The sequence below is a fragment of the Athene cunicularia genome (genome assembly GCF_003259725.1).
Source record: "Athene cunicularia isolate RWA chromosome 5 unlocalized genomic scaffold, athCun1 chr5_part1, whole genome shotgun sequence".
Classification (NCBI taxonomy): Eukaryota; Metazoa; Chordata; class Aves; order Strigiformes; family Strigidae; genus Athene; species Athene cunicularia.
The window spans coordinates 29,763,371-29,784,716 of record NW_020799101.1 but is presented as its reverse complement, the minus strand read 5'-3'; the positions used below and the strand labels follow the sequence as shown (position 1 = coordinate 29,784,716).

Below are 21,346 nucleotides of genomic sequence, written 5' to 3'. Positions count from 1 at the left end.
GGGGGGGGGGGGGGGGGGTGCTAGACAATGAACAAACAATTGCAAAGTTACCTCATTTTGTGCCTACTGCAAAAATGAATACTGATTAGCTACCAGCCAATTAACTACTTCAGAGTAGCCATGGTTTTTACAGAAGCTTTAATGTGTGAATTGTAAATCATTATCATACATTGTATGATGTCCACTTTCATTCCAAGAGTCAGTCACATACTTAAGTGTACCTGTGACGGAATGACATAACATTTCTAAAGTGGTTTGGTTTGGTTTTAAAATGTCTGTAAGTAGTGTGGTTGGGTCACTTGAATGAACAAGTACTGAAATTGTCCTAGGGGTGTTGGTTCCTCATGTGTTAATAGTGCTATGTAAGCTACACTTCTGTGTATGAAATAAGTGGGTGGGATTTTTTGTAGCTCTAGAACTCCAGCTTGGATGGTGTAGGAGCTACTTCCTTGGTGTGATCATAACAAAGACGCTATAAAAACACAAGTGTTACTGCAGCAACTTTAGAGGGAAGGATATGCTGGTAAGCAAGAGAGTTTCTAAAATTATGAAAAGTGACTTTTCTATTGCTTGAACTGGTGAAGCAAAGCTTACTGTAGACACATTATTAACTTACGGAAGAAACAGACACGTTGCTGTTGTGGGAGGGAAGGGAGAAGACAGGGTTCTCTAGGACCAAGCATTTGAAGAATGTTGTCTCGATCCAAAAAAATCATTACATTCCATTGCAAGTAGCTGCTGCTGCTGCTGCTGCTAGGATAGATAAAAAGCTTTGATATAGGGAATGCTTCCTGTAAATCAACTGTATTCTTCAGTCCTCTGTGGAATAACACTTCCAAAATACAGCACATTTAAGTAGTAAGAAAATTGAATGATGAATTTATTCTGAGAATTTATAAAGATACAATTCAGTTTGTACTGTAAAATAAGTGGATGAAATGGAAGCCTATAAGGATTAGCTTAAAACTTGTTCTAGAATATCACAGAACTTGAAGGGACTATTTGTCTCCTATTTAATGTCAGCATAGTCATCTGAGGAAGAAATGGTTAGAAAGCATTAAATGGGTTTCAGTGCCTAAAATTTGCCTGCCATTAGATAGGCTAAAAGTTACTTAAAGCGAATGTTATCAAAAAGCTAGAATGTATGAGTCTAGATTAAAAAAAAAAAAAAAGACTCCAACTAATCTTTAGTTGAAGATGAATGTCCAGGATGGAAATCAAAGTTCTGTAATGCTGTATACTCAATTAGCAAACCGTCTGCTCTGTAAGTACCTGTGCTGTAATCTACACAGCTTTTGTTTGTGCTCCTGGGTGTGTTACTTGATCACAAGGTGCTGGCTCCACTTTATGATCTCTTAAACCTGGTGAAACAAAGAAATTAACAGTCAGAATCCAACAGAACTGTTAAGCAGGTATTCTTTTATTGGCAGCACTGGGGTTGCCCTGGGGATTCTCCACCATAAGGGCTCCCAAGAACTAGCAAGGGACATCAGTTTACATACACACAAATCATACATATTCATTAGATTTTCTGGAAAGGGGTGTTTTATGGTAATGAGTTCCTAGAACTTATTTACATAATCCAAGCATGTGTAGTGAAAACAGGGTGAGGGTCTTTGGTGGTCAGGGGAGGAAGTAAGCGGTCTTCTTCACAGTGTTGGCTAGTTGACCCTCTTTCCAGAGCGTGCGCTGTGAAGTAAAGTTCAGGTGTCTCCCTCCTAAGTCAGCAAAATGAGTTTCCCTATAATAGGGTCTCTGTGTCTCTTTGTTAGAGCCCCCCTTATCTCATTCTAGGAGTTGCCCAAGAGTCCACTGAAGGCCTTGAGTCTGCTATCACTGATCTACGTAGGGAGCCTAACAAGCATTTCAATCTTACCTAAACAGACCAAGGGACCTAAGGAAACAGTTGAGGAGTGAGGAGTCCTTGAGAAACAAATGAAGCAAAACATAAGCAAAGCTTTCATACATCACAGTTTAGTCTTAATAATTGTTAGAAATTAATTTATTTGAGCTCTTTCATTTCCTTTCACTGGACACACCCTTAATTACTTGCCTGGAATATCCTGAGGTATCTTAATATGTCTCTATATGAAGAAGCTACTTATCACATGCAAGTCATAAATGTGCCTTTTTCCTTTCCTCCTTCCCTTCTCCCCTGCTTAACTATCTGCCTATATGATGTTCTGGGAAAGGAGACACAAGACTGTATCACATTTACCTCCTCTTAGCACGTATGTGCCATAACAACTCTTTCTGATAGTGGAAAGCGCCATTAATACCAACTATAGGAGGTGCCATTTACTTCTCCTGCTAGGCACACAGCCACAACAGCATTGACTGAAATCTGTAAGCCAGACAGTAAGGGTTCACATTGTGCCGAGGCTGACAAACTGGTTAGAGTATTTCCTAGCTGGATGTTCTGAAATTTTTTATTACAGACTTTTATCTACAGATGCACACATTAATATGTGTTCTCTTCCACATATTCCTGCTAGCCTCTGCACAGATCTAGTGAAAGTCCCTTAATCCTCTTTTGTGGGCAGGCAGGATTCTTACTGGAAGCAGGACCTTAAATGACAGCTCTGGGTGGAGGACATGGCAGTGCACACACCGAATGTAGCTTTTTCCTGTTGCCAGATGTTCAAACTGGTTTGCTTTGCTGCTTTTCAGCTGGGTGTGGATCTATGACTTCAGGGCTTTAGACCCTGAAGTTTGGGGTGACTTGCCCAACAGGTGACAGGTGGGGAGGATGTGCCTTGCTGAGGATCAGAGATACATATCCCTCAGTGGGCAGGGCATTCAGACATGAATCGCCCAGCAGTGTGGGTATGACAAAATGTAACTGCAGAGCAAAGTCATGAGACTTATGAGGAGGAGGAGAAAAACCACAGTTGCTCCCTGTGTGATCTGCCTGTCTGCCAAGAACAACATGGTAAAGGGAGGTGGGAAAGGAACAGGAGAAGGAAGCCAGGAGGTTAGGTTGAGGGTAGAGGGTAAAGAATGCTTTGAGACTTTCCAATATCAAGATGACAGGTCTTTCCAGAATGATACTGGTATCCCTGTTCAAACTGAAGGTGAAAGCACCGGTTCTAGAATGACCACTGTGAGATGAACAGGTTACAGATGGACAGAAATCACAGCATGTTTTTCTGTAACGGAGCAGGCCAGTTTTGAAATAACCTGGAATAGCCCTGCAGGGAAAGGTGATGTCTCATTTAACCGTATTGGGTTTGAGTGGAACAGCTACAAGATGGTGATTGCTGTGGGTGCAGTCTTCCTTTGACACAGTCTCAGCTCTTTAGGAAATGCAGCAGGGAAACAAGCAGTGCTAAAGCAGTGTTTTCATTTTTTCTTAAACAAGGTGATGCAGAAAAATAAAGTGGGAGTGGCAATCACTGATCCTGGTTGATGCAGTTTTCTGGGTTTTAGATCCTTGGGACTCCTCAAAGAAACAGGAGCTCTTGCTCCACTGTGGAAACCGGGGCACTGTGAATCAGTGGTAGAACGTAAAAATTAAAAGCCAGGAGGAGCTGACTTTATTACTTGTTGAAACCTGAAGGCATGTTATCTAACTTCACTAACAGACCCTCTTGGCCTGTGTAGAGCAGTGCCAGAAGTGAACTAAGCAGCAGTAGAAGACCTGTCTTCCTAAAAATTGTCACATTACTGTAATACAGAAATCCTAACTTCTCAGATTAAAATACTTGTGTAAAGACTGATTTACTTGAAAAGTATTTAATCTGCCAAGTAAGGTAAAACAACCATCTTTGTCTCTGGAACCACAGAAACAAACTCTTGAAGTTTTAAGGACAGTATGGCTCCCCCGTATTGAAAGGCACGGGTCTGATTTTTAGAAGCAATTTAGGCCTATGGTCAGACTCAGGAAGAAGCCTGGTATTTAAAATACAGTTCAGAATTAAATTAGGTAGTTAAATTTAGGCCAGCAAATTAGAAGCTCCCTGATGAACCAAGGACACACCCAAGATCCTGTTGACAGCTGTACTTTCTCTTCCTCACAGAACAGTAACTAGTAGTAAAGTTATTTGGGGGCCTGAATTTTGCCCCTACACATACCTAGACGCTGCTGTGCTCTCAGTCAACCAGGATGTATTTGCTGGAGCAGCAACACAATTGCTCACCCTTCTGCACAAATAGACAGTAGCACTGAGTTGAGCCCAGAGCACTCATGGCAATTTGAAATGGCAGCAGAAGGTGACAGCCTGCTAGCTGTATTCTTGTCAACTTGACCATTCAGGTTCAGCATGAACAAGTCCAAGCTTCTACTTCTCACCTCTAGAAGAGTGGTCACACACGAGGCTGACATGAGATACTCTGTGCCCCTCTTCTTGCTTTAACACATGCAGCAGAAGTGATCACCAAGACGGGGAGAAAAACAAGCTTCTCTCATCACTGGGCTAGACTGCCATACTCAAGAACATTTACAGACAGCAGGAAAACCTTAAGTAGAAGGCAGCAGGTGCAGCTGCTCCCAACTCAGCTATGCTAGTGCCCAGAGAAGGGTGGCCTGGAATTCCCCAGGCTGAGGACAGGCTCAGCCTCCATCCTCTAAGGGTTTCAGGCAGGCAGCACCTCTACTGTGACATTTTAGAAGAGGCCAAGGCCATCATCATTACCCGAATTAATGACTTGGGCTTCTGAATCTGAGAGAAAGGATCACAGAAAAATCCATCTCTGCATTCCCAAGTACAGCTTTCAGCCCTGGTTCTCTAGAACCTGTGAACTGTTTGGTGGGTCTGGCTTTCACCACTCATTGCTAACTCACATTAAGGGATTCCCTTCTCAAAGCCAGGTGCTAAACAACTAGGCATGGAGATGTTCAATGTTACTTAAATCCATTTCTTGAATTCAGACCTAAGACTGTTCACTTTCATGAGCTTGTGTTGTTGCAGCTCGGGTGGTTTAAGGTGGTGTTTCCTAACCACTTGCATCTACCACCAAGGAGGAACAAATAGAGGCAAGTATGTGACGACTCAGCTGTTGTCACACAGAGTTCAGTACTCGCACTGTTCCTGCTCTTTGGCAGAGCAGCAGGGCAGACAGCTGTAGTGAGGTCCAGCAGAGCTCATGAGGCAGAGCAGTCCTCTTAACTGCCTGAGTCATGTTCAAACAGGAGACTTAAGCTTTATTACGCTAAGCAGAAGAAAATGTCGATGCCTTCAAAAACCTGGTTCTTGCAATTCCACTGATCAGAATGGAAGTCCGCTAATATCAGTACAAGGACTAGAGCAAAACCAGGCTGTCCTTCCTTCCTGAGCTCAAACCATAGCGTAAAACATAGGATAGTGGGCAGAGACAGCACTCAAGAGACTCATATCAAAGTGGGAAAAAAGTATTGAAAGATTTGGAAGTTACTGGAAAGTATCTTGCAGGCTCCACAGTAGCTGTCCTCAGTACACAAAATGAAGGCAAAGCCTATCTGATGAGCTCAGTGAAGAGTACTGCTGAAGAGCAGCAGCAGGTGGAGAGCAAGGCAGAGGTTGAGTTATTCGTGCCTCTGGGTACGTATGTGCATGTTCATTAGGCCAAACAGATGGACCCAGATGGCTTTTTTGCTATGCCCATCTCCATTTCAGGTTCTGGTGATAAATGGCAACATAAGAGTCTTTTTTCCCCCTAAATAAGCCTTTGCAGTTGACAGTGGATGCACAACACACTAATGTAATGCAGAAGAATGCCCACTGCTCAATCCCAGAGTAAGACTTTTTTTTTTTTTTTTTTTTTTTTTGGAGACAGATGCTGTTAGATAATGTTAAGGAAAGACAGACATGCTTATGGACAGATTTAATGTATCACAACAGTACAGATTCATATTGTTTCAGATTATTTTCCTTTAGGTGAAATTAGATATTATAAATATCTTTGAGATAAAAGTATTTAAAATATGAACCATTTATTTACTTTTGCTCTTCTTTATGAGATTTATTATTAGATCTATGACTCAACTTTACATATCACCTCAAGCTTTTTTCACACAGATCAAATAGTAACTTAGGCTAAGGAAAATTTGAGAATCAGATTTTAAGAATTTGACTGAATTACTTTTCTAAGAACACAAAATATTTGCATCTTTACATTCAAAGTTGTTATCCCTTGATAACATCCCTTTTATATTTAAGCAATATGCAGTACTCAGCCAGACAGTAAAATTAATCACCTACGTCTAAGTTCAAGTTTACCTTGCTTTTACTACTACATGGTAATCTTCCAGGACTTCAGCTTCTCTACTACAAACTTTTGACATCTCTATGGTGAGAAAAAAAAGTGTCATTGAACTGTTTCCCTATGTCTATTAAAATAGACAGCCCAATAAACTAGAATGAAGAAATACCTAGTTTTGTAAACTTTGATTAAAGACTAAGGTGCCTAATATTTTCTCTGAATTATCATGTTCAAAGTATACTTAACTTGAAATGTTTCTAGATCATGTTCAATTTGGACAGAGTGCACATCATTCTGGATGAAATGGTGCTAAATGGTTGCATTGTGGAAACAAACAAGAACAGAATTCTTGCCCCTCTGTTTGTGCTTGACAAAGTAGCAGAAAGCTAGGAAGACGCAAGACTGACTACAGTATTTTACAAAACAAGAGCATACCGACAGCAGTTTTCTGATGTAAGAGCAACTCATACAATATTCAAATTAGTAGGAAAATATTTCCTGTTTCTCCTATACCCTTCATACCTAATTGAAAGGTACAGCTAAACATGATTAGCTTCAGTTTCCAAGAACCTTCAATTTCAGATGCAGCTTTAGTGACCCTGGAGAAGTGTCTCTAGAACAGTCAACTTTTTTTTAAAACTGACTGAGGATAATGTAATGGAAACTTACACATGACCATCTAGGTATCACTTTGAATTACATAGCACTGTGCCGGACCTAAGAGAAGAGAAGAGAGAAAATATGGAAATATACATTCAAACAGAGTTTCAGTGCTTCCTGTAAGAAGCAACTGGATTTTTTTAATTTTCATACAAATGTACAGTAAATTAAAGTTCCGTAATTTTTATGACCACTTTTAAACTAGATTCATCCTTCATCAAAAACCTAATTCCATGCAAGTCATGGTTACAACATGTAAGTAACAGACACATAAATGTATTTAATATTCATGTATACTGTGCAAGTTGTAACTAGAAGTATTTGGCACTTAATAAAAGATAATTAAAAGTTTTATCATATTTTATCATGTTGGCTTCATAACTTACTCAAAACCTCTTCTATTGTGGCACACCAGTGTATTCATGCATTATAATTAAAAGGTTTACAAAAGTGAGTAATGAGATATGCAAGTTTCCTAGTACCAGCTAGGTACCAAATCAAGTCTCCCTTCTCGAGTAGGAGGATGTAGCTACGCTAACTTGCATTCACAGGCATACAACAGGCTGACTCATATCTATGTACTGCACTAAGTCCCTGAAGAGTTCGCGATCTGAGCTTACTTACCTCTCTAAAATTATGGTATCTGGCTCCTTCATAACCTCCACACCAACACTAGGCATAACGTGATACTGACAGAGCACACCCTGCATGAGCTCTGTGTGAAAGCACGGAACAGTCACATCTGAATTGTTTCTAGAACCAGGGTCTAAGGAGCAGAGAGTGAAGTGCTGTGTGGGAGAACAGTCCACATCACTTCAAAACAACAACACATTCAGACACTTGTATGCAAGGTTTATACAACTGTTGTTGAAGCACAATAATCACAGGAGTGTGGGGGGGGGTGGAGATTCCCCTTTTATTTTGCACTGGAAAAACCTGCAAAGACAATGCCTGTGAAGTCCCATGAATAATGCTACAGAAAGAAATCTGACATCAGCCTGATTTGTATGCGTGAAGCAGAATCTTTTGGCAAGACCTCCCTCAGGAGTGGTCCAAGAAAAGACCTACCAAAGAGAACTGGCACAGAACAAAACTTGCCACACAGATTCAACTGAAATATTTTTTCTTTTTTGATACCAAGTACTTAAATATCTTTAAAGACACATGAGCATCTCGCTTTATCTTACTGTAAGCCACTTTTTATAAATACCTCACCACATGCTGAAACCAAGGCAGGCACTCTGTGTCAAGTACAGCTGAATCAGCTGCATCATCTGACCCAGTTTTTGTGCCAATGCAATGTAGAACTATTAACCTCAGGTCACATGGGCCCACTGAAGAGCACCAAAAGCTGCCACATACGGTGTTATCACTGCCAGACCAGTTCTTAAAAAGTTGCACTGCGTGATTCTGAAAAGATCTGAGCACAGAAATGAGTTTGTGAGATCAGTTATTGCCATGTAGTTCTTTTAAACCATGGAAAAAAGAATGGCACTTTGTTTGGAACATGTACAAAGATTTAATCAACGTAAGTATTAATGAAGGATTCAGGAGACAGTTTTATATGTTGCAAACATTTTAATGATTACTTTTGAGCTTACACATTGGGTGTTTCTTTTAAACTTCAAACTGCAACAAGTTAAATAAATGTTTATAATATACAAAGAAAATACAACCAAAAGTAAAACTTGCTTTAAGTGTGCCTTGCACTAGGAACCAGTGTTTTTTAATAGCTTTATTGTTGAGCTGCACAAACACACTTAAGGATTTGATCTTTATAGCAGGGCATTTGAGAAATCAAAATATATTCCCACTTGAAAGAAAAAAGAAAAAGGTTGTGCATGATTATATGCAAAAACCCACTAAAATACTCCAATAGTGCAGGCACCATTAAAAAAAAAAGCTGGAGATGCCCATTAACTCTAAGTTTTAAGGAAGCAAGTTTCCGACCAGTTAGCCTAAAGCCAGCAAAACAGGGATCAGTGATGGCAACTGTAGTGTACAAGGTATTAAATGACAAACTTTACACAAATACACTGTTAGAAATTTGTGTCAGTGAACACTGAAAATCTGATGATCTGTTCTTTGGAACAGTCAAACATAACCACCTTAATTTCCAGTTGTGCAAGCCCTTGAAGCATCACACAGTGTTCTGTGCCAATTTCTTGCTGGCTGTGAAGTTACAAGGATTTATTTTGTCATTAGCAGCTAACAAACTTATTCCACATGTTCCTAAAGCCTCACAGGTGAAAAAAAAGGCAAGTCTCATCAGAGCACAGCGTGGAGATCATATTTTTTTGCACACAAACACAAGAGGCTTCGCTAGTATCAAAAAACACTTTCTCATGTCCTGTATTGCAGTCCGTGGCTCAGTTGAGGTGGAAGCCTTTCTCCATTGTAGCAGCTAGCAGGCGCTCTCTCATAATCTCCTCAGAAGAATACTCAGGCAACTTTAGGTAATGCACACATGTATTCACAGATGGGTAACTTGCATCTGTAGCATCAACCTGAGAAAAAGAAAGAACACTTTTTACTGCAGTTGTCCACACTACTAGCTACAGAGGTTAAAAACTGTAAGGCCCTCTAATTCATGACATTTACCGCACACATAACACCAGTCATCAAGAAACAGTAGCATCAGGAAAGCTACTTATAAAGTAAATATAAGCTGGTCTGTAAGTTAATTCTTTTATATTCAAATATGAAGTCAGAGAACAAACCCGAAACAGAGAATAGTACTGAGAGCTTAGCATAGTGTCATAAATTAAAACCAAACAAAAAACCCAGTATTGTTTCTTAACGCAGCAACGATTACATTCAAAAGCCAAAACAGTTGCTTTGCAGGGCAACGGGAAGAAGCCGTACCTTGCGTACAACAGTGAGGCGGGGATGTAGGTTTGCCAGTCCTCCTGGTGGGAGTGTTGAACAACCGGTGGTGAACTGGAGAAAAGCCTTCCTTTCATCCGAAGACATACCACACAAGACTCTCACAAATCGAAGGAATCCAGGGCTTTACATAAATTAAAATAATTCGTTACAATAACATTACAAGAGAGTGTTTTTTAAATTTCCCTTAACTTGAAACAGTACAATTACAATCTTTAGTCATGTCGAAGCAGTCATTCTAGTGCCTGTTCACAGTACTGAGTTAAGACTAAAACATCAAACCCACACAAATGCTTCTTTAATCTTCTTGCTGACTATTACACAGAAAAATGTAGGTAAATAAGAACTTTTCTCCATACTTATCTTCAAGTGTTATTTGGGGATCTTGCGAATGAATGGGTAGAGAAGTAGGTAAGAGCTCAAACCTATTCTCCGAGAAGAATCCAACTGACTATAATCTTAAAGATTTTTTTTCTGTACCACTTCTGTAGCATAAAGCCACTTCAATTTCTATATAATTTCATTTCTATCCTCATGCAAAAAAAAAAAAAAAAAAAAAAGGGAAAAATGTAACAGACTACAGTAGACCTTCAAGGAATCCTCCAGACACCACTGCTTTCATCCACACCAGCCCAGGGAATGAGGGGGAGGAGAGGGCATGGAGAAAGAACAGCCTGCTGACACACACCCTCGGGTATCAAGCACTGTAATCTCAGCTCCACCTCTGCATGCAAGGCAGAGAAGAATCATCCCACACAGCATCTCAGACTGATTAGGATTCTTCACTGTGCTTATACTAACACAGTTCAAAAATTTGTATGTTATTTCTACCAAACATGAGAAGCAGCAAAAAACCTCCAAACCCAACAAACCCCAAAACATCAAGACCACCTCCTGATATCCACTGACCAGTATATTTGTTCCTATCTGTCCTGGTTTCGGCCAGGATAGAGTTAACTTTCCTTGGACTGAGGGAGCACAGCTGGAGGGCCAGGCCCGGATCAACTGCTGGAGCATTCCACGTCAGGTGACGTCACGCTCAGTACAGCGGGCGCAGGCTCTCCCAACGCCCCTGGTTTTGGTTTTACGGGTTGGCATGGCAGGCTTTTTTTGGTGTGGTCGGGATCGCTGTTGGGGACAGGCTCCATACCGGTCACTGCTCAGTGAGCCCCTGCTGCATTTTACCCATTTTGGACTTACTATTGTTACTGTTGTTTTTATTACTATTACTAAATTTTTTTTTTTATTCAACCTACGAATTTCTTCTTTTGTCCCACCCCTATTTCACTGGGGAGGGAGGAGTGAGGAAAGTAAACAACTGGCCACATGACAATTGGCTACCAGCTGAGTTCAAACCACAACATCTGCATAGCGCATTTTCTTTTTCAACTACACTTGAAGACAAAGTAAGAAACAAGGAACAAGTAACAACTATGCTCAGCTGAACAGAAATTATAACCACCACCAAAGATGAAAGTAAAAACTCTAAAATGATATTTTTAATAGCCTGTATTAGTTAGCTGACATTACATTTCCACTATTTGTTCATATTCTAACATTCTAAATTTTTTTATCCTCTCTCATCACAAAAACACCAAGTACTTTCTAACCTATCTGTTGTAACATACATGGTTATTTCATTTAGTTTTAGAACATCGCTTGCTCTTTGGTGACCACCAATTCCATCCACTTTTAGAACATCACTTGCTCTTTGGTGACCACCAATTCCATCCAATTTGGCATCTACATTGGACGTTTTGTCACTTAATGTAACTTTTTAGCTACTATTTTACAATCACTCAGAATAAAAGTACCTATCTCGTGTATATCCCAGTTTAGGTTCAGTATAATTGATGATATCCTCAGCTGCCCAGGAAGGTGATTGATTTCCACAAAGAATCATCTGAACTTCTTCATGGCTGAAGGAACTCAGCTTCTCCATTGGAAAGACTCTATTGAAGCCATCTTTAATTTACAGAAGATACAGTTATAAACATAAGTCAAAAGAATGTTTATAAAATGATGTCAGCATTTCAATTATATTTTAATCAAACCCAAAATCAATGAATAGTTTATTAATAAAGGTGAACAGAATCTCTTCAAGATTAAAAATGACATAACTAAAGGTGCTATGAAATTACTATCTTATCTACTGCCTTCTTAATTTCGAAGTTTGTCTTGAAAGCCACTCTATGCCACCACTTTAGACCAGTACACCCTGAACACCAATTAGTCCACCTAACTGCATATATATTCTGCCTATTTAAAATTACCTCTGAATGCCTCCATCTGTTTCTGTATACCAGTATGCATGCAGAAGTCAAACATGAGATCTACATACTCCTCTGCATTATCCATGGTTACAGTCTGCAAAGACAATAGATAAATACTGTAAGAATTCACTTTGCATTAGAGTTACTGCTGAGACATTAACCATTTAACTGCTGTTTAAATTGTAAAGGTAGGTTGTTTCCTTACCTCATCGTCACCACCTGGCTTGAGATCCACCGCTGTAAACCCATATACTTTGGACGAAGGGCAAAACTGAAAATTTAGACTTCAAAATACAAAGATAGTTACTAACTGCAAACAACTCTGCTGCTGCTTTTGCAAATACACCAGATTTATAAACTGCACCCCACACACCCAAAAGCATCTCACTACATTTCAAACCACTGTTTATGGAACATTTTGCATATACACTAACAGTGGTAGCACACTACAGATTAGTAGTGGACTACACAGGCAATATGTGTTTCAAATTGATGGTATGCCATGTGTGGGTACTCATCCACTATTTATTTAGATTTGATAACCACTGAAAATTTCATAGAGTTTAATACCTTTAAATTACCAGCTTCAAAACTACTCAAACTGTTCATTCAGTTCGCAAACAAAAAATCCTTCATGTTAATTTCCAGCACTAACGGTTATAGAGCCACTTCACATATTGGGTGTTTAGGCCTTCCACTGGTGCTACGTGCTTTCTCCTGGTAACAAGCCATGCTGAACTCTGCAAGGCCACAAGCAATTACTGAACTCTGACCATACAATCCTTGTGGCACAACGTCATTTTAACAAATAACCCATAATGTTAATGGTAGAAAAACTACTGTTGTTTCAAAAGAAATAATTAAAACTACCAAAGATAACATCCTGACACAATTCTACAAAGGTATGAGCGCTTCTGTGCCCTTAACATTTGCTAAAAATTAGCACGTGTTCTGTTTCCTGGATTCAAAAACTGGACTGCGTGTCTATTAACACAATCTGAAATTTCAATCTGTCCTCTTTAAAAGCTCTTCAAAAAATTTTATAGACTTCAGTAGTTATCATAGCAAAGAAATTACTGATTCACAATTTTCTAAAGGTCTTTACAAGAATTTTTCTTTCTAGAGTCATACAGCACTGCAGTGCATCCACATTTAAGTTTAAAAATTAGCAAACTGAGCAAGTGAGAAGAGAAAATCCTCAAACTAAGGAACAAGAACATAGCTATAGTTGGGAAACTGGATCTTGCATCTCTAATGATTCCCCCTTGCAACTATACTATCTAAAATGAAGAAAACCTTATTTTTAATTATATGTATTGACAGTTCTCTCTAACACAACACTGTTTGCATATTTATAAACAAATATAAAACTCTTACCCCAAATCCTCTATGCTAAGTGGAGGCCCCGAACCTGATGGATTCTTCAGCATTAATTCCTGTAGTTTTGTGTTCTTTTCATCTTCTGATAGGCTTTTGTTGCTTAAAATTTGACGCCTTTTAATTGCAAGGTCCTTAATTTCTTTTAGAAACCTGGCTCTATGTGGATTTACTAATTCAAAGTCTTCCCATGTTAAAATTCCATTAAACCAGGCAGGTGGTTTAGGTTTTGGTGGATCAAGAATAAATTCTGATTTGGAGTCTTCTTCCAGACTTCCTACTGACAAAGAATCATGCCCTTCTTCTGTAGAAGCCTCTGACTGACTTTCAGTACAGTGCAAGTCTCTATCACCTCGTGACTCATATATCAACTTACTCATGTTACTTTTAATGTCCCCCATACACATGAGTTTAAAAAAAGGCTTAGAAATGGGTAAATCCACAAGTCTATTGTCCTGAATGCATTTAGCCAAGAAAATTCCAAGGAAATGAAAGAGTTTGGTTATTCTTTCAAGTTCATCACTATCTTGTGGGAATGGTGCTGTGAAAAGTCCACATGATCTCTGTACATAGTAGCCAGGGGGTTTCAGTCCACCACCAATATCAACCTAATTTAAGAGACATAAAAAGAAACTGACATTGTTAAAGGTTAATTTAATTATATATCTGTGCAATTTAACTTACATTGTACTTCTCTGTTAAGAAAAAAGAACAGGGAGAAAGCAAGCTGTGGAGCAGAGTGGTCATTCTTGACCATGACAAGTGGCTGCTCACCGATCATGTGTGAGCATTCCTGGATATCTAGCTCATTTTTCTTTTACACAATCACTTAGTTTAAAATGCAAACTGAAATATACCTGACGAGACTCATCATCTGGAAAATCGTCATCACAAAGCCAAGCTCCCAAATCTGTCCTCTGAAATTCTGCTGCCACCAATGCATAAAATTCCAAGGTAGGACCCAGGCCTGTTCCTTCCTCCCCTAAAAACTCAACCTAGAAAAACATAAGAAATGTTAATAATAACAGAAAATCCTAGTGAAATGTTCAGTGTTGGTTATGAAACAGGATATTCAATATCCCAGCCATTACACTAGAAACAGCTATCTAACCTCGCTCTGCTAGGCAGGTATGCTTTACCTCTAGAACAGATTTTCTGTCTGCATGAATCTGCATGACATTTTCTGCCCATTCCATCAAGGATTCACCTCGCGGAACTTTCACTCTTTCATGTTTGAGGCGTCCAACTCTGAATTCTCCCGGATCATCACGTCGCACTGTGCTTGTGGTTCTTGTCCGTTCAACAGTGGCTTCACGTCTGTTCTGTAGCCATACAATTGCTCTGGGAAAAAAAAAAACCCCGTTGTTTGATACTTCAATGTTTACCAGCATGAAAACCTCCAAGTAGCCACTATGAAAAAATTACCTCGTTAAGTACTAATTTCCTCCTCCTGATTTTTTTGAAGGTATATACTGAAGTATTTTGCAGAAATATCTGAAATGCCCAAATATGTCCTCCTTGTTTTTTATGAGTTTAGAAAACTAAATAATTTCTAATTCCTATGAAAGGCCAGCCATAACTTCTGATGTAACAGATGGCACCAATGAAAACATACAATTCTTGATCTGAATTACTATAGTTTTTAAGTTACAGTGGAATTAACTGAAAGTAGCATTTACTGTAGTACTTTTTAATCACAGATGCTCAAAACTGTTTACAGACACTTACTACAACTTCCATTATATACTGCGAGGCAGTTGTACATCGCCCCATTGATACTGACCAAGTTTTACGGCAAGATTACTTACACACTTACTAGAGAAACGCAAAACCAAAGCTGAAGTGCAATCATACACATGGAGACCCACACCAGTAAAGGAAGAACAGCTGCCTCTAACAGCAGTACTTATATGAAGTCAAAGTTCAAAATTCTTGTACATATTGTCATGTATGCAGTCATAAACTATCTACAAAGCTATCATCTGTTGATTGTTTTGCAAGTATGGTCAAGCATCACAACAGACACAGAGAGTTTACACACCCATGTGCATGTACACATAGAGTTCACATAAAAATTATGAGTTTTAAGAACTATTTCTACTATTTTAAGAGCTTAAGAAAGCTCTTTACTTACCAAGTAAAAAATACCATGCAGTGTTTCCTGAGGGATCTGGATTTTTTAGAAAAACTGTTAAGAGTTTTTCTAAAACACTAATTTTTTTCAAAACAAACAAAAACCCAACAAAAAACACAATGCACATGGTCAAGTTTTCTGCACCATTTTTCCACAGACGTTGAGTTTTTCCATATTAAGATAATTTGAACTTATGTCTTTCAGGACAATACCTTGTCTTCTCTTCCTTTTCCATTCTTTAAAAATGCCTTATTTTGCACTCTTCATAAGGCATTTCTACTGCATATTAGACACAACAGTAATTTTTGCAACTCACTGTTTACCCTTTTCTTCCTCTTTGGAAAAGAAAGAAACAAACAAAAACAGCCAAGAAAACCCACAAAAACTAATTCTTCCTTCTCATCACATAAAAGTAAGCTGGCAAAAGTTAGTGTACATTCTCTCACGTAATCACTGTTACAATCAAAATATTAAGTATTCCTAAGTAACGAAGCACTTTAGAGGGTACCCTTAGATGTTTTAATGGCTGGTTTTGTTATGGTTTCATTATGCAGCTAATATTAACTTTCAAAACAGCATCTTTTCGTTATATTTTGCCTATTTTGTTAAGACTTCAGTGAATTAAAAATAATGGACCAAAAGAAACAATCACCAAACCATTGTGGAAAATATACAAATAAAAGATATATGCTTTGGTGTATGTTTTCTAAAAACATTTAATTAACATTTATTTTCAGAATGTTTTTTATTTTGGTTCTTACTCCTTTACACAATGAACTGCAACCCAGCTGAATTACTGCCTGATAGGCTAACCTAGCTAGAGGTACGCAAACAAGCCTTCAGCTAAAGTTGAAAAATGAAATTTCTTCAAAGGAATTTCCTGAAGAATATCAAACAGAAAGTAGGCTACTCATCATAAAACCTCTAACACAATGAACAAGAAACATTTCAATGGTCCAAAAGTCTTTCTAAAGTTTTCTGTCTGCTTCCCTTTTCTTTCTACTATCCAAAATGCTTTACATTTGGCAAGCAAAATCTATCTTGTTAGGATAAGGTCCTTCTGGGAATTAGCAATTAAAAAAAACTATTATATTTTGAAGAAAAAGAGGAAGCCATCTTAATATTTTAAAATAAAAATTTTTTACCTTGATGCTCCAAACGCTGTGCATGTGAAGTACAACTGTCTTGTTTCAAATGGAATTAAGAAAGGACACTTGCTTGTTAGCTGCTCACACCAGTCTGGCAAAGCTCCACTTGCTAGTGCCAAGGGTTCCTGTAGTTTAATGGAAGGGGCGGGGAAATGTTTCTAATATTAGACTCATCTTGCCCCCAACAAGTTTGTAATGAAATACATGGACACCCAGTACATGCAAGCACAGAGTTTTCACCTGTGCTTGAGCAAGTTTCTTACATCTCAACAACTGCCACTACTTTTTTTTTTTTTTTTAATCCCCTTTAAATGCTATGAATGAGAAGTTCACAGAGCTTCTAGTGCATTTGGCACAAATGCACTAAAGGCTGTAGCAAATCTCTGGGGTATGTAATACTCAAAGCACCATGGGGAGACCTGAGTATAAAATTACCTAGAGAGAATTTTGAGTTTTGCCCAAAACGGATTAGATACTACCTACCAATATCTGAACACATGAAAGAAACTTGGTGGTAGTGAAGATGATTCCCACTGAAATATTACTACAGTCCTTTCTAAAATACAAGTATAATACAAAAAGACTGCAGAAATTATTACTACAAAGATATGCAGGGTGCCAGAACAGCCTTTAAAAGAACATGAAAAACTGGACCTTTTTTTTTTTTTTTAAAATAATTAGGTCAATAAAACTGTAATTAAAAAAAACTCACAAAGCATAAAAGGGCCAAACAAGTCAAGGATCTTCATTGTCTTTAAGTCTTTGTTAAAGAAAATGTAGTTCTACTGAAGAACTACATCTTAAAGTTTTCCTTTTAATGCATCTAACTGACCTGGTACCAACAATATGTCTTCTACATGCTATTTTTGAAAGCTTTATGTATAACGTATAAACAATAGAATGTTTGTGAACCCTAACACAATTAATTGCCTTTGTTACAGACATACATACACTACATTCTAACATCTATGTTTGATGCAGAAAAAAATTTATTCTTCATAACCAAAAGATACAAGTCTATTACAACATTTTTCTTGGTATACCATTTTCATTCACACTAGTCTGTTCTTACAGAATTTACTTATCCAGAATATAAGGAAGTAAATATCATATGAAACAATTCAAAAGTCAAAATGGCAAAGAAGCCAATAATTTCAAACAGTCAAAGTAAGGAAGACTATAATGGAGCTTTAAAACAATATTTTATATATATACACGTTGTACATAATACATCAATGTAATACCTCAATTTGTTGTAGAATCTTTGTAGTAATTTTTTTACTTGTGAATTCATCTGGTGGAAAGTTAAACTGAGGATGCTCATCTCCTTCTGAAAATAATCAAGAGAAAAATTTTCCTTTATTTTGTTTTCGTTAAAACATTTAAGAAGTTCTGCTAGATAACTAACTTACCTTCTTGAGAAGTTCGTGCTGTGTAAGGGTCACTGGCAACTATATACAAAATGCGAAGTAACTGCAGAACATCTTCTACTCCACAGGAGTTCTGCCCACTGCCAGCTTTGGCCTGAGGTTGTTCCTTTGCCAAACTGAGGATATCAGAATTTTGAAAAGTAGAAATGGCCCCTTGACTTAATCCAGATTTTGATCCATGTTCACAAAAATCCTGTAATAAAAGAGTTGTTAAGAATGAAAACTCCATGTGTTATTATTTTTAGGACTGTGCACTCCAAATTAATGATTTGAAAATTCAGAATGGTTACGGCACCTAACCTCAATACTTAGTTAAATTGTAGATGGTTCAAATCATGATACAAATGCATTTTAACATGACTACATTTAACAGAAGACATTAAAAAAAAAAAAGCAGCAAAAACTAAATTTGATATTGGCATGGGAACATTCAACTTTCCTATCCATGTCATATCCCTCCTCCACAAGAATCTTTAAAGCTGCAAAACAAAGCACACAGCCATTCATAATAAAAAAGTTTGGATGCAGACATATACCTTGTATGCAGCTATGAGCTGGGAGCAATTTCTGTTTTTCCTAATACTTTTATTAGTGCCGGTTAATTTCCAGTGGCGCAGGAAAGCTGAGTCTGCATTCTTCTGCAGGTAGGTTATCAAGTCATTCTTTGGTAATTCATCAGTGCCAAGGTACTGCTCCACATGCTCTACTGACCAGCAACCCTACAACAGGAACCACCAAATGTTGGTTTTTCCTGATTGTAAAGTCTTAAAGATTTCACATGCATTACATACTGTCTTTTTTTAAGGATCATGCATTTACAAATATATTCATTCATATCTTTAAGTAATTGAAATCTGTTAGTTTTTTTAATGTAGCATCTCCAAAACTGCAATAAAAACTTTTGCTTTTGTTTAAACAGCCATAAAAACATACAAAGGCATAGAAGTCTTACCATTTTTCCACTTTCTTTCTCTTTATCAGAATCCTTCATTTCTCTGTACATGATTCTAGATATCAAAACAATGAGTTAATATTTCTTACAGCACATCCTCTAAATTCTGGTGTTATACATTGACTAGTTAAGATATCAATGACATTTAGACAACATGATGTAAAATCAGCTGCTCTTTGCTGCACAGAACATCTGGGATACCCTGATGCAGCAAAGTTCTTAAATGCATATTTAATTTTCATGATGTCAATATTTATCTTGCAAAGTACTTAATTTATGTTTCCTTAAGTAAGGTTTGATCAATCAAACAACCTTCCTTGTGCATATTTCCCAAACCAACTTTAGGTTCTTCACTACACATGCACCAACTCTGAAATTCTGAAGTCCTGGGGTAGTTTGCTGTGTATTGATTTAGGAGATATGCACATTTACAACTATTTCTCATGCTTTCTAACTAGATAACAGTTTTGTTACAGCAGACAATTTTTAACACAAGGCAACTCAGAAAACAGTTGCAACACATGAGCACTGCTGAAATCTGAAATACAAAGTTAAAACTACTGCAACCACCTTACTGCAGTTCCTGCTTTCATATAGGTTGGTTTTCTAGTATGACAGAAGTTACATTGGTGTAGTAAATGGAAAATAGACAGTCATACAGTCTTACAATTTCTGTCTGTTACTATAAAGCTAATAAGGTCAAATTAGGGTAGAGAGAATAGTTGAGGTTGGTAGGTACCTCTGGAGAAATAGTCCAATACCCCTGCTCAAATGTTATGTTTAAATGGAATTTCCTGTATTTCAATTTGAGCCTTTTTTTTTTTTTTTTTTTTTTTACAAGAGTTGTCTACGCTGTCTTCCCTACTTCCTCCCCTTAGGTATTCATACACATGGCAAGATCCCACAAGCCCTTTTTGCCTCCATGCTAGACAGTCCTAGGTATCTCAAGACTCTTTGCATGACAGATGCTCCAAAGCCCTTTCACCATCCTAGCAAGCCTTTGCTAGACTCACTCCAGTGTCCATGTCTCTCTCATACGGAGGAGCCCTGAATTGGATAGAGCACTCCAAATGTGCCTCAATAGTGCCAAGCAGTAGGGAAAGATCACCTCCCTCAACCTTCCTAATGCAGCCCAGGATGCCACCTTCTTGGCTGCCAGGGTCCATAGCTGGCTCACATTCAACTTTATGTCTGCTAGGACCCTCGGGGCCTTTTCCATCGACCTGCTTTCCAGCCAGCTGGCCCCAGCCTGTACTAGCACATGCAGGTATTTTTCCCCAGCTGCTAGACTTGGCATTTCCCTTTGTGGAACTTCATGAATTCCTTTCTCCAGATTTCTTCAGCCTGATGAGTCTCTCAGAATGGCAGCAAAACCACCTGATGTAGCAATGACTCCTCCCAGTTTTGTTTTGTCTGCAAGCTTACTGAGTGTCTGTTCTGTCCCATCATACAGTTCATTAATGGAGATATTAAACAGGACTGGACCCAGTATTGACCTTTGGGGTACACGAGCTGCCCTCCAGCCGGACTTCACACCAATGATCACAACCATATAATCCTGGCAGTTCAGGCAGTTTTCAGATACTATCTAGTCCATACTTTATTAGTTTGTCAAGGAGGAAGACAATGTTGAAAGCCTTGCTAAAGTCAAGGAAAATGACATTTGCTGCTTTTTCCTCATCCACTGAACTAGTCATCTTATCATAGAAGGCTAACAGATTGGTTGAGCATGATTTCCTCTTCACAGATCCATGCCACCTACTTCCAATCAGCTTCTTGTCCTTCACTGTTTGAAAATGGTTTCCAGGACTAATTCCATCACCTTTCAGTGATGAAAGAGAGGGTGTCCAGTCTGTAGTTCCCTAGACCTTCCTTGCCCTTCTGGGGGGATAAGAGTGACACCTGCTTTCCTCCAGTCCTCAGAAATGTCTCCCAACCACCATGACCTTTCAGAGATAATCAAGAGTGGCCAGCTCTTGTGGGAACATCCCACTGGGTCCCACGGACTTGTATGTTCTGTTTCTTTAAGTGTTCCCTAACCTTTTGCCCTTTACATCCCTCATCAGATTCAACTGCAGATGGGCTTCGTCTTACCTAATCCCATACCTTCACACTGGGACAGTGTCTCTATATTCCTCCTGGGTCACCTGACCCTTCTTCCACCTCTTGCATGCTTCCTTTTTATGTTTTGAGTTCTCTTAGGAGTGGCTCTGTCTGACTTTCCGCACATTGAGATGGATTGTTCTGTGACTGGAGGAAGTGATCCTTGAAAAATTAAATCATCTCTCCTGGGCCTCTCTTCTCTA

General features: G+C 38.5%; 2 protein-coding genes across 10 annotated transcripts in view; one reads left to right on the top strand and one right to left on the bottom strand.

The window, feature by feature from the left end:
- AP4S1 (adaptor related protein complex 4 subunit sigma 1) overlaps positions 1-7,673 on the top strand; it is a 16,376-nt gene extending 8,703 nt beyond the window's left edge. Inside the window, exon 5 of the mRNA XM_026850041.1 lies at positions 6,442-7,673. Coding sequence (XP_026705842.1) covers positions 6,442-6,570 — 129 coding nt within the window. The 3' untranslated portion in view covers positions 6,571-7,673. The remainder of the gene's footprint in view (positions 1-6,441) is intronic.
- Positions 7,674-8,398: 725 nt separating this feature from the next.
- The window catches only part of HECTD1 (HECT domain E3 ubiquitin protein ligase 1), a 62,871-nt gene continuing 49,923 nt past the window's right edge, over positions 8,399-21,346 (bottom strand). For 8 of the 9 annotated variants that reach the window (XM_026850031.1, XM_026850039.1, XM_026850036.1 and 5 more), the window contains 13 exons: positions 19,041-19,095; positions 18,625-18,807; positions 18,071-18,281; positions 17,903-17,988; positions 16,656-16,783; positions 14,516-14,717; positions 14,234-14,371; positions 13,377-13,984; positions 12,205-12,283; positions 12,000-12,093; positions 11,541-11,691; positions 9,706-9,850; positions 8,399-9,347 (listed from right to left, as the gene is read on the bottom strand). In XM_026850031.1, the coding sequence (XP_026705832.1) occupies positions 9,210-9,347; positions 9,706-9,850; positions 11,541-11,691; positions 12,000-12,093; positions 12,205-12,283; positions 13,377-13,984; positions 14,234-14,371; positions 14,516-14,717; positions 16,656-16,783; positions 17,903-17,988; positions 18,071-18,281; positions 18,625-18,807; positions 19,041-19,095 (2,218 nt within the window). In that variant the 3' untranslated portion in view covers positions 8,399-9,209. The remainder of the gene's footprint in view (positions 9,348-9,705; positions 9,851-11,540; positions 11,692-11,999; positions 12,094-12,204; positions 12,284-13,376; positions 13,985-14,233; positions 14,372-14,515; positions 14,718-16,655; positions 16,784-17,902; positions 17,989-18,070; positions 18,282-18,624; positions 18,808-19,040; positions 19,096-21,346) is intronic. The other variant, XM_026850038.1, reaches the window with a different exon arrangement.